Raw genomic sequence first — 12,775 nt, forward strand, 5'->3', positions numbered from 1 at the left:
TGTTACAAAAACGGGGAAAATTTTGACCGATTCTCTCTTATTGGGCGCAAGCGAAGTTGCGCGGGTCAGCTAGTTTAAGATAACCTGTTTCTAGTCTTCTAGTTAACCTTCTCACTGATACTTTAAATTAGTTAATATATGCATGAATTTGTTCCTTTGAACTTTTAATAAATAATGTCAGTAAAATATCATACAGTTTATCTTATGTAGGTTGTTAAAGAATGATTGTATAATGCTTGATGATTATGATATGATTGTATGCTTATTACGGGACATAGAGGTTTCTTTTAAAAACAGTTTGAGTATAAGACTGTGTGTTTAGGACCACAATTATCGTGTACATAAAAGTATGATATAATATTAAACTGGATATATGAAATACAAGTATAGAGAGCACATTGTCATCTATTTGAAGATTAAGTAAAACATTAGTTGCGTGAGGCTCCAAATCGGATCGATATCGGATAAATTGAGATATTTTTAAGGATGTTAATGTCTTTGTTCTTCCACGCAAAAACTATTGAATGATTTTGAAATAACCATAACACGTAGATAGTTTATGACTTGTATTACACGTCTATTTTTTGCCTCGGAAAAACTTTGCATGTCGGCTAAATGGCGGGCATAAGCTCGTAACCCTAAAACATCATAAACCTTTATGTATATAGTTGAAATAAATGCAGTATTAAAGGCTTTTTGTTTGTCAACAGTTGGAACGGTAGTAGACGGTGATATCGCAATGAACGGAACTGCACTAGGAGACTTCATGCATCAGGAAAGTGGATACATGCACCAAGACGACCTTTTTGTTGATAACCTCACTGTTATAGAACATCTCACTATTATGGTAAGTTTTACATCTTATTGAAAGTATTCGATTTCTTACTTCTATCGACTATCGACAACTGGCTCGCCATCGACAAATTCTGATGGCAATATAATCAATGGCTTCCGAGGCGCCGTAGAAACTATTTTTAGTGTAACTTTCAATGTAAATAATATTCTTCAGGCGAAATACAAATTGACTATAGTTTATGTTGCTTTGTTTGTTTCTTCCAAATTTTCTTTTTCATGTATTTATTTCTTTTACTCCAATTTCTAACGGATTTGCCCATTATATCTGCGAAATTATTTACGAGACAATATCAATACTTAAGTGTTGCTTTCTTTTCCATACAATGTTAGTAAAACCTCAAGATCGGCCACAACTTGCGGTCTGTAGTTTCCGCGTACAGATGGTTTATTCATTCTCGATCTTATTACGGAGCTCATTTTCCTTATAAATAACTGTGAATCAGAAAATAAAAACCAACCGTTGTCCGCTGATCATCTTTCAGTTAGCTGGCCGGTCGTCTATATTCCATAGTCGCATAAAATTGCACTCCAGTAGCACGATTCTCTACAGTCGGTACTTTCGAGTATCGAGAATTTGACATCTAAAATGTACTGCAAATATAGTCTCTACGACGCCCGCCAGAGGCGCTGAACCGATTGTCATACAAAATTTTTCGACAGCTAGCCGGTTGTCGGTTGCCGATAGTGGTACTGGTGAAAGAATTTAACATTAGCCATGGGTACAAAGAAGACCTTTGAATTATTTTACCCAGAAGAGTAAAAGCGACTATTTTATTCATATTACGTTTTGTTTATTTAGGCAAGGTTGAGGATGGATAGTCGAACATCGTCTTTGGCTCGTAAAAGACGAGTGAACCAACTCCTCAGGCAGCTGTCTCTATATGGATCTAGGTTCACGCTCATCGGTGGTCTTGATGGACGGAAGACGTTGTCAGGAGGTGAGAGGAAGAGATTGGCGTTTGCTACTGAGGTAAGAAGGCATTTGTTTAGTGCAGAATTTAGATTACTGATTAGATTTTTCATAAGGAGGCGAAATATTTTTTTGGACAGATTGTTCCACCACCAGACTTATTCAAGGAATTATTTTAAATTAACATTTTTTTATACAAGTTTCATTATTCGTCGCGAAGTGTTATTTCTCGATGGAAAAATCATCCCTAACCAAAGTGAATAGTAAAGTGTCTTAATGAAAACGGTAGGGTACAAAAAAATGAGACATGATTGAAAACGGAAGGAAAACATAATTTTACTAAACAGCGTTCGTTCGTTCGTCGTATGGTTAGTGGTCAACCTAGTGTCAAAGTTGTTCAAGCCGCCCGAGAGGCCTCTGACGTGGCTTAACGACTGTTATCTTAGAAGACAACAGCCGGGACCGACTTTTTACGTGCCCTCCGAAGCACGGAGACGCCCATCTCAAATACCACTATGCGGTCACCCATCTATGGAATGACCGCGCCGAGGATTGCTTAACCCACAGATCGTTTACCAACCGGTGAGCGCAACTGGCTATGGGCGCCTCAAACTCACTAAACAGCAAATTACCGTAATTTTACATATTCTGTTTATCACTACAATATACATAAATATGTATCTGTAAGACTATGACGTACAATGCGTATCAGTTTTAACCATCTACGAAGGAGACATATCATTAGTTAGATTTTAATAGGCTAATTTGAATTTACCTACTGTTTTTATTTTCAAATATATGCAAAAATGTAATGTCATCGTTATTCGCTTATTTTTTTAATATGCAGATCTTCTAGGTCACTGCACTTTGGCATGCGATGTACGTCACTACGGCTATTGGCACGTGCTTTTGCAAAAATATTATCGATCTCGTTATCTAAGTAAATACATATACTTAGAATAAATTGGTGTTCTTATCTTAGTCGCTAATGTGTGAGGTTTCCGGTTAAGATTAATCTAATGTTAAGGCTGACCAATTATGGCAATTAGAAATAAAAAGATATCCAAAGAGACTAGTTTTAGTCAGCCACCCACGAAGTTTTAGATAGAACAGTCGTAAAAAGTAGAAACAGCCTTCATTACTCTCTTTAGTTTAACATAGAAACAGTTATTTTTGACAAATGCCTATCATGTAATACAGCGCGATCCCTCTACCAGTCGGTACTATCGAATACTGTGGAGAATTGGGAGTTTGGACACATTATAACGTACCAACTGAAAAAACCCGTCGCAAGCCCTGATCAGACTTTTATACAAAAATTAGTCGATAGTAGTCGGTTAACAATATTAGTAGGAAATTGCCCCTCGGAAATCGTCTGCTCAGTAACTCACAAGAGCTGCAAAACTTTTCCTTTTCTTTTATGGATTTTAAAATTCCGTATTATGCATTAATTATCTAAAGCATCTGTTAATAAAACTTTAACAAATTATGTTACATACAAGTGTCAATATTTGACCTTCTAAAGACTAATTAAATACACATATACATATATTATCTACTAAATGGCCAAGTTTTTAACTGTCTTGGAGTCGCCAGGACGGTGCATTTCATTGATGTCAATCTGGTTTTCATCTGACATTTAGTTTTTTTTTTCATGTAGTTAAACTTTTATAGGAATTAAGACTACACGATATTACACAATATTATGTATGTATATTGCATTCCTAATAAAATGGATCGATTTAATTTGTACTTTACATATTTAAACCGATTAAACAACTTTTATATATCAACTGGCAACTAAATAAAAGGCGTAAATAATATAATTAACAAGACATTTTTATTAGGTTTATGTCAAATATACGAGTCCATGTTTAATCCGGCACGTGTATATCTTGTTAGTTAATTGTCTTACACTGAAACGTAAAACCATAACCTTTACGACTAATATCGAATTATTATTGATTGACTAATTAAATTATAACGAGGGCCCTTCGCACCATAAAAATATTTTTATTATTATTTAAATAGGTTAACCTACCTATCATATTTATAAAGTTTATGAGCAACTAAAGCATACCCCTTCACGTACATAAACGAATAAGGTGGCTACTTATGTATCTACGAGTAATGGACCTTAGAAATTTCAATTTATTTCACAAGTACTCAACAGCAGCAATAAATATAATATCGTTTAGTATCACGACGATACCTCAAAGGTTTAAAAATGTCAAAATTAACGCGTAAAAAGCACAAACAGGCCTCCAACAAAGAAGCAAATTCTAAAATCTTCTGGAAAATAATTCGACAGTTATCAAATTATCTTTACAATTACTAACATAAGGCCTGAGTACCTTTATCTATGTGCAGTAAATCTTCTCTATCCACCAAGAGGAACCTTTTGCATTCCTTTACAAACACTTACATTACCATTTCTTTTGCCAGCTCCTCACAGACCCCGGCCTGCTATTCTGCGACGAACCGACCACCGGCCTGGACTCCTCATCAGCCCATCAGATGATGTCACTACTAAGAGCCAGCGCGGCGCAGGGCAAAACAGTCATATGTACCATACATCAGCCGAATACGGAGCTGATGGCTCAGTTTGATAAACTGGTGCTGCTGGCTGAAGGAAGAGTGGCTTTCGCAGGGACCAGTACGCAAGCTCTAAGCTTTTTTAAGAGGTGAGTGATACAGACTTATTTTACGCCGCCTTATTTCTATCTTGTTGCAAGACGCCACACATTTTCATCGGAGCGATTGATTTTGAAAGCGATTGCGATATTCAAAACTTTTATAATTAAATTAGTGTCTTTCTGTATTAACGTTCATGTTCGTGGGAAGATTTAACAAACGAAAAGTGTATTTGTTTTGTAATGGCTGTTTTGTGTTTTGAAGTAAATAGTCTAAAAGATACAAGTCCTCACTCCGGAGACCCTTGCCCGATAAGGCTAAAGGATAAAGAGGTTTTCTTTCAGTTATTCCAATAAATCAAATCTTTGCCAACGTGTCGGTTTATTTATGAGATCTGATTGAAAGATCAGTGGAAAAATACCCAACTATAAGTTAAAATATTCTAGAAAACACGAGCTACCGTTGATATTAAATAACTTAAACTCTCGCATTTAAGATAACATCAAATGTTTTTATAAACACGTAAGCTTATATGAATCATAAATTTTCTATCTCAGATTTTAATACTGATGCATTTCATTTGCATATTGTTAAGGACGAAACGGATTTTATTAGATTTAAATCAATAAATAACATCAATGCGAAAGTAGGAAGTTTTGTATGTAAGTTGTCAGTGTCAATTAATTCACGAACTAAGCAATAATATGGTTATTAGTTAATAGAATTCCAGTGCATTTCCGCCCCTGCTATCTGGTTAACTTTGAATATAATAGATAGTTGTTAAGTAAGTCATATGATTGAGTTTTTTGAGTTCAATGCAGTTATAAATATGTATTAGTATTTTATTTTAGGTAAAGATTAGTGCGTCAACTTTTAATTTTAACTTGAGGAAGGTCAGTCTTACAGTAGGTTGGTAAATGTCTTAGTTTTGGACAAAGTAATAAGAGTTTTGGAAATACAACATACATACATAACATTTCGCCTCACGAATGTTACACTCTGGAGTGTAGGCAAAGGTGTATGAAATACACCCGCGTTTTGCCAATTTAGCAATGTTGCAAGGGGGCCAGTTTATTGCCATAAACCTGGCACGTTTCCACATTTAGGACCTCTATTTTAATGGTGAAGCGTGGTTGTATTTTCGTACTCCTGTGCCTACTGCCTTTGGGTATAGCAAGCGTGAGGCATAATACTATGTATATATGCAATTTCTCATTTCTTCTGTTCCTAAGCAGGCGAGTAGTCTTACAATATTGAATGATATCCACACATAATTGTTGAGTATTGATCTATTAGAATACTTAGAATGGTACATCGTTTAAACTGGCCTGACTGACCTTAATAGAACTTCCCGACTTAGCAGCGTCTAACAATCGCACTCTCTTAATAGATGTTAGTACATTTGATTTTCTTATCATGCTGTTTAAAATCTTCCTTTATTTATACATGGTCAATCTGGATGCAAGTGGATTTAAAACATACATCCATGTATAACATCGGGCCTTTTGCATAGGGTTAGGTAGATACCAAAGAACATACATTAAATCACGTCTTCTTCCAATGCGGGCAGACAAAGACCAGAAAACGCCACTTAGCACGATCCTTACAAACTTTCCTTGCCTCATTAACGTCCATACATCGTTCGGGGCGCATAATTAACTTTTTTAACGTATATTAATTTAACCGAGGTCTTTAAAAAAAAGTATATATTATGTATATCACGAAACCAAATATATAGATTGCAGCACTGATAATCCTTATCTACTGTTTCCAAAATCACAGATGCATGCTTATTTCCATAGATTAATCTTAATAAACAATAATATTATTGTTGATCTGCATATATTTTGAAAATAAGCAAAAGCCGTATTAAATGAATAATTTTAATTTTATCATAAATTGTATATAATTTTGATTTACAACTAACGCTGAATAAAAATTGATTGCATTTTAATTGGTTATTAAGATTGATTCAATATTTTGTATATTTCTAGTCATAATATTGCGGAATTGAGCAATTTGTCTCCTCTTATAATTATTTACAGTTTTATACCAGATGTAGAATTAATTTCCTGTTAGTGGACTGCTATACATCTATTTTATATTCTTTTCATAGAAAAAATGGTACTCCTAGCCACTATTTCGTCTCCATTTACTTGGTACCTTAATAGGTACTTAGTTAACTAATTACTTTGGTAAAACAAATTTGGTTGCTTTGCCTCGATTCTCTACTACTATCGACTACCGACAACCGGCTAGCTATCGAAATTTTGACATTTAGAATGTACTGCCAAACTGTTTCCTACGACACCCGTCAGAGGCGCTGATCAGATTTTCATACAAAATTTCTCGATGACAGTTCGGTTGTCGGAGTAGTCGATAGTGGTAGAGAATCGAGGTACTGATTCAATCATTTTGCATTCGATTGTCAGAAACATCGTAACGGGTTAGATATTGGTTAGTTAAAAACATGGTTAATGAGTAATGACATAATACAACAATAATTGATTTTTCATATAGGCTAAAAGTGTTATACAAAATTGCTTCTAGCTTTCCGGAACTCACATATGTATGTTCAAATATGTATTATGCAAATAAAAAAAAAGTTATCGGTAGTTAATTAAGTTCAACCTGTTTGTTGTTTTACGTTATATAGACACAATCACAATTTTACATATATGTATACGATACGCATATTTTAAATGGTAAATCTTGAACGTTCAAATCCGACACTAAATTCTGGATCATGTGATTCAAACATGTAATTATTATATCTACTAAATGTCAAGTTTGTATGTAAATGATGTATTATTATTATTACTCTTTATATCTGGATTTTACCGTCTATAACTAGTTACTTCTGCCTTTTTTAATTATTAAAACTTAGTATCAATTATGAGTGTTATTACTTACTTACATTAAAACACGGCTTTTTCAACGGGAAAACAGAGACCAAAGAACGTCTTTAGAGTACGATCCTTACGAACTTCCCTTGCGTCATTCACATTCATACATCTTGTCATACAGGACTGCCGGTTATGAGTACCACCATAAAAAAACTGTTCTGTTTTCTATGAGTAGAACGCAACTGACCTTTTTGCAAGACACCTCCGATATGATCTGTGTAGATATGTCTTTCTAGAGCGGCCCTTCCCAGCGTTTTCATTTATTGTTATTACACTGATTTAAATATGATGCAACGCGGTTGCATATCTAGCAAGTGGCAATTATTTGAACGAACGACATAATATCCATAAAACGGCACTTTACAAGCAAGAATATAGGATTTACATTTCAGATATTCTTAATAATTTGGTCAGTAGGGAATCTAGAAATATGTCAAGGTTATCTTGAATTAGTTTTATCTTTGACGTCATGTTTCAAATAGTTTCACAAAGGCACGTGTAACAGTAGCCATGATCTTGGGTATGGTATGATTATATAAATCTATAGGCAGGACTGTCGACTCATGATGATCCGTGTATCGAAATAAATACATAAAAAAAAATATTATACTATAACAGAATGAAATATCGTGTAATAGTAAGACAGCATAGCATTGCATGTAGGGAGTAAGAAAAGAAGACATAAATAAGTTTTTTAACCCCTTACTGTCCCACTACTGGGCAAGAGACTCCTCCAAAACGAGGGAGGGATTAGGCCCTGGGTCCACAGTGAATGAGTAATATCCATGCCCCTTCCCCACAGTTTGGGCCACCACTGCCCCCTCATGTACAACCCCACGGACTACTTCATCAAGGTTCTATCCCTGACTCCTGGCTCTGAAGCCGCGTCTCGTCAGGCCATCAAGAGCGTCTGCGACAGGTTCGCAGTCAGCGATGCCGCCAAAGAACTCGATATGGAAATACACTTTGAGTTCCATCTGATGAATAGTGATGATTCGGTAAGTAATAAATGAATACTTACTTTTCTAGTTTTTCTTGTTTTATTAACATGTTATGCAATAAATATTTAAAAGGACTACTTTTATTAGACACACCTTTAGTTTTAGGCCAATCATTTTGCTTTAATTTTTAGCCAACTTCAAAAAGAAGGAGGTTTTTAATTCATCTGGTAGTTTTTTTGGATTTCTGCGCGGAGTGTGAACGGATTTACATATTTTTTTCTTCATTCAATTGGTGGTTCTGATTTTTTTTGTTGACTCAACTGAAAAGTGTTATAATATAAAATAAATATGTTTTGACAACCCGTAATCCCTAGACCATCAGGCAGTCGTTAACTTTAGTTATTTTGTTGTAGACAAATGCCGTCGCTCGTCGTGAAGCTGAAGACGCGTTCCAGCCTCCGTTCTTCCTCACAAAGCTACTGTGGCTCATATACAGATATCTGATCATCATCATCAGAGATCCACGGGTGCAGTTTGTTAGAATATTACAGAAATTGGTAAGTTATATGTTAGAGTTTAAGATGGTTATCAACTTTTTAGTGACGAATAATAGGATATATATTTTTTTATTTTGCTTTTATTTGCTTCAGAAGTTTAAGACTTCTTTTGAATAGTAGGTTTAAAAAAACCTCATGTCTTTGTCTTACTTCAGATAAGTCTCTTTCCATTAACTTTCATTAATCAGTTTCTCTGAAAGACCACAGCCAAACTTTACAATGATAACTACTAAGTACGATTTTATTTCGAAATAATTTTCCTAATACCTGCATTCTCTTCCAGGCTATAGCGTTAACAGCAGGCCTATGCTTCATGGGCACAGCTCGTCTAACACAGTCAGGCATCCAGGACGTGCAAGGAGCTCTGTTCATCATCATCGCAGAGAACACCTTCAGTCCCATGTACTCGGTACTCCACATGTTCCCTGAAGAGTTCCCGCTGCTGAACAGAGAGTTGAAGGCTGGGCTGTATTCGGCTCCAGTTTATTACGTCGCTAGAATGATTGCTTTGGTAAGTAATATTTATGTTTTTTGTAGTGAAGTTGCTGGCAGTTTCATAAATATTTTTACCTTCTATACACCTTAGATTTTTGCATACGGGATTCAACGCGAACATACGTTTTAATTTGTATTGCCTGACGTTTCGGCACAAGTTACTCTTAAAATACAATAAACATGATATGCGAAAGATGAAAAGTTAAAACTGTAGATTAGAGGCTAAGTACAAGACCTGACAATTGGTCAATCAAGGAGAGATAACAGATTAGTAAATACCTATAAGTTACGATTTGCTTAGCAAGGAGTTTGATGACAGATTTTTATCAATATCATATCTATCTGATAGGTTAGGTTATCCGACAGTTATCCGTAGCTGAGTCACTAACACTGACTATTGCAATCAACAATATAGATCAGTCAATGTAGTCAACAATGTCGACCGCAAGTCGGCAATGGACATCGTTGTGGATATGATCCATTATGTTTATTTAATGGATGATTAATGGTGGCGACGATCGCTTGACATGCAATCTTGACATTTTATTTGACATTAATTGATGTCAATTTATTGAAAAATAATTGTGTTCATTCTGGCTTCTTATACTTATTATTACCGACTGTACACCAAACGATCGCAAACGTTCTGACGACCTTCTTCTTATCGTATGGTTAGTGGTCAACCTAGTGTCAAAGTTGTTCAAGCCGCCCGAAGGCCTTTGACGAGGCTTAACGACTGTTATCTTTATCGACAACAACCGGGACCGACTTTTTACGTGCCCTCCGAAGCACGGAGACGCCCAGTTCAAATACCACTATGCGGTCACCCATCTATGGAATAACCGCGCCAACGGTTGCTTCACCCACAGATCGTTTACCGACCGGTGAGCGCAACTGGCTATGGGCGCCTCAAACACTGCATCGCGCTTAGAAGCGATTGATTCCGGGTCACGGCATTGCCGATCAGAAATGATTCGTTTAGTGTGTGTTCGGCTATTGATTCACCGTAGCCATAATTTTATAAAAAAATATGCTCTAATTCAGTAAAAAAAGCTGGCCTATAAATTAGACGAAAACAAAGAATCAAGTACACTAATGCCTTGATAACAAAATAAATAAAACGCAGTACGCAACATTATCAATGATTCAAATAATTTTATCTTAAAACATTGTATGGAAAATAAAACAAATATTTGTTTGACCAAGATTTTTACAGAGCATGTTCTAACACGTGATGTTATATAATAAAATAAATTGAAACGCGATTACCATTTCTAACGTTTATGCAAATAAAACATGCACCAAAACACTTTAGGTATAATCGATTACACAAATGTCACATGAAATTAGGAAAACTTTAACAATTCTGAAACAAAAATATTTCATTAATTAATTTTATTGTTCAAGCGATTAATTCGTACCAGTTTGCAATTTTTAGATAAATTATGAGATTAAAAGAAGGTCAGCGTCTTTAAAAAAATCTTTTTTGTATTTTTGAATCAGAATTAAAATTATGAATTAATTTAGTGATTATATCTTGTAAAGCAATTTCTCCACATTAGTTTACATTTTCTTTTAGTTAAGTTTTCTGAGTTTAATTTTCTTATGAAGCTGATATTATTATGATCATATTATAAGCATACTTGAGCAATTATATTATGATAATATTTTTCAAATAAAAAAAAATACTAAAAATCATAGTGAATACTAATACACGTGATTGCCAGTGTTTTCGGCACGCTTGTATCTTTTTCTAAAAAGATTGTCACATGCAAAAAGGTTTGTCACCTTTAAGGTTGTAGGTGGGTGAACCTTTAATGTCAAAGTCGGCCGTTTTAAAATTGGCCCAGTAAGAGAAAAAAGTAAAGAAAAACATATGAAAACATTAATGCCGGATTCAAGTACATGCTTCATGCTTTTAACTTTTTTTTTATTTTAAACTGACTTCAAAAAAGAATGGATGTTCTCAATTCGTCGGTTTCTTTTTATATTTGTTACCTCTTATCTATTTACTGGGTGGGTCGATTTTGAAGATCCTCATTTTAGTGTTTGAATGATGCTTCCTTATGGTTCCATTTGGGCAAGAAAAGATATTTCCTGAGTCTTTGATATTTCCTGAAAACGCGCATTCGTGATGCGAATAACGAGACATATATTGCTTGAGGTCAGTCGGTTTTTTTATGGAAAAATTATGTCACATAAGGATCTAAGTCAAATGCGCAATGTTGGCTAACTGTGGCCTTTAAAATTACTTCAGTTTAAAACTGCATTGGTTAACTATTTCCGCTATAAAAAATACCTAAATAAATTCAACTTTAAAATTCATATGATTTATTAACTCGTTTCCAAGCATTATACTGGTAGAACCTGAATATTGATTGCACAATATTCTGTATCTTAACACAAGTATGGCCGCTGAAAAAACTTCATTATAAACTGGTTAACAATATTTACATATTTGTAATGGCGGTCTTTAATATAATGTGCAAATAAATATGCGTTAATATAAGCATAGATGAAATGTTTGATACATAATCTTAGATATAAAAAATGTAAGTATGCACTAAAATTAGGTGAAACGCGCAATTATTTTAGAAACCGGGTACTGTCCCACTGTTATGTAATGATCTTCTCCCAGGGTGGGAAAGGTGGTGGGAATCGGCTTAGCTGCTCTATGGTTACCAAAGCTCTCAAGCTCAGATGGCCCCGGACCCAGATCAAATAAACTTTTTTTTTAAGTAGGTGTAGATGACTCTAGTTTTTTTACACCAGCCCACCTAGCTACTCCGCTGGTGGTAGGCCTTGAGTCCATCACGCTCTCCATGTCCGAATTAGGAACTTTAAATCAATTGAAAAAACTGTTCTAAAGAAGTCACGACGATTTCTTGCACCGCACACCCGCTAAAATAATTCTTAGCCACACAACATCGGCAAATTTTTGGAAGTAAATTAAAATTCGGTTTAAAAATATTCATTCACATCCTAACATCCGTAACCGTATATAATTTAACCGACATTTAAAGTTTGTAAAAAACACGTTTGTCTGTAGACAGCCAATAAACAACTTGATGACTAAAAGCTTAGCTCACGTGTCATTCAGTGTGTTTGTCTGCGTTACACGTGGGCCGCAACAATGCATTGTAAATATTATATAACTTTATTCATTGCTACTTTGTTTTATGTTTAATGTTTTATTGTTAATCTGCAACATAATTGCTTTATTGATATACTTAATATTGATAGTACTTAAAGATGTTACTAAGTTAACAAAGTTTATATCCTCAATTATTGTGTTAAGCATACAATGTTTATGAAAGTGTGCTGCTATGCGGAAAATTCTAGTATTTCGTGTAGAGTACGGGGTCCAAGAATCCACTCTTAGTTCTACTCTACTCTTCTTAAAGAATTTTCCCTTCTACGATGAACTATGCTCAGTAGTTTCGGCTGCGTGTTGTCCATCAGTCAGTCGTTCAGTAA

The 12,775-nt window shown here is 34.9% G+C and overlaps 1 protein-coding gene across 3 annotated transcripts in view; it reads left to right on the forward strand.

The window, feature by feature from the left end:
* The window catches only part of st (ATP-binding cassette transporter scarlet), a 31,887-nt gene that overhangs the window by 12,839 nt on the left and 6,273 nt on the right, over nucleotides 1-12,775 (forward strand). For all 3 annotated transcript variants that reach the window (XM_076113126.1, XM_076113128.1, XM_076113127.1), the window contains exons 5-10: nucleotides 711-847; nucleotides 1,655-1,825; nucleotides 4,211-4,449; nucleotides 8,108-8,303; nucleotides 8,660-8,803; nucleotides 9,087-9,314. In XM_076113126.1, the coding sequence (XP_075969241.1) occupies nucleotides 711-847; nucleotides 1,655-1,825; nucleotides 4,211-4,449; nucleotides 8,108-8,303; nucleotides 8,660-8,803; nucleotides 9,087-9,314 (1,115 nt within the window). The remainder of the gene's footprint in view (nucleotides 1-710; nucleotides 848-1,654; nucleotides 1,826-4,210; nucleotides 4,450-8,107; nucleotides 8,304-8,659; nucleotides 8,804-9,086; nucleotides 9,315-12,775) is intronic.

This window comes from Anticarsia gemmatalis, chromosome 4 (genome assembly GCF_050436995.1).
Source record: "Anticarsia gemmatalis isolate Benzon Research Colony breed Stoneville strain chromosome 4, ilAntGemm2 primary, whole genome shotgun sequence".
In the NCBI taxonomy this organism is placed as follows: Eukaryota; Metazoa; Arthropoda; class Insecta; order Lepidoptera; family Erebidae; genus Anticarsia; species Anticarsia gemmatalis.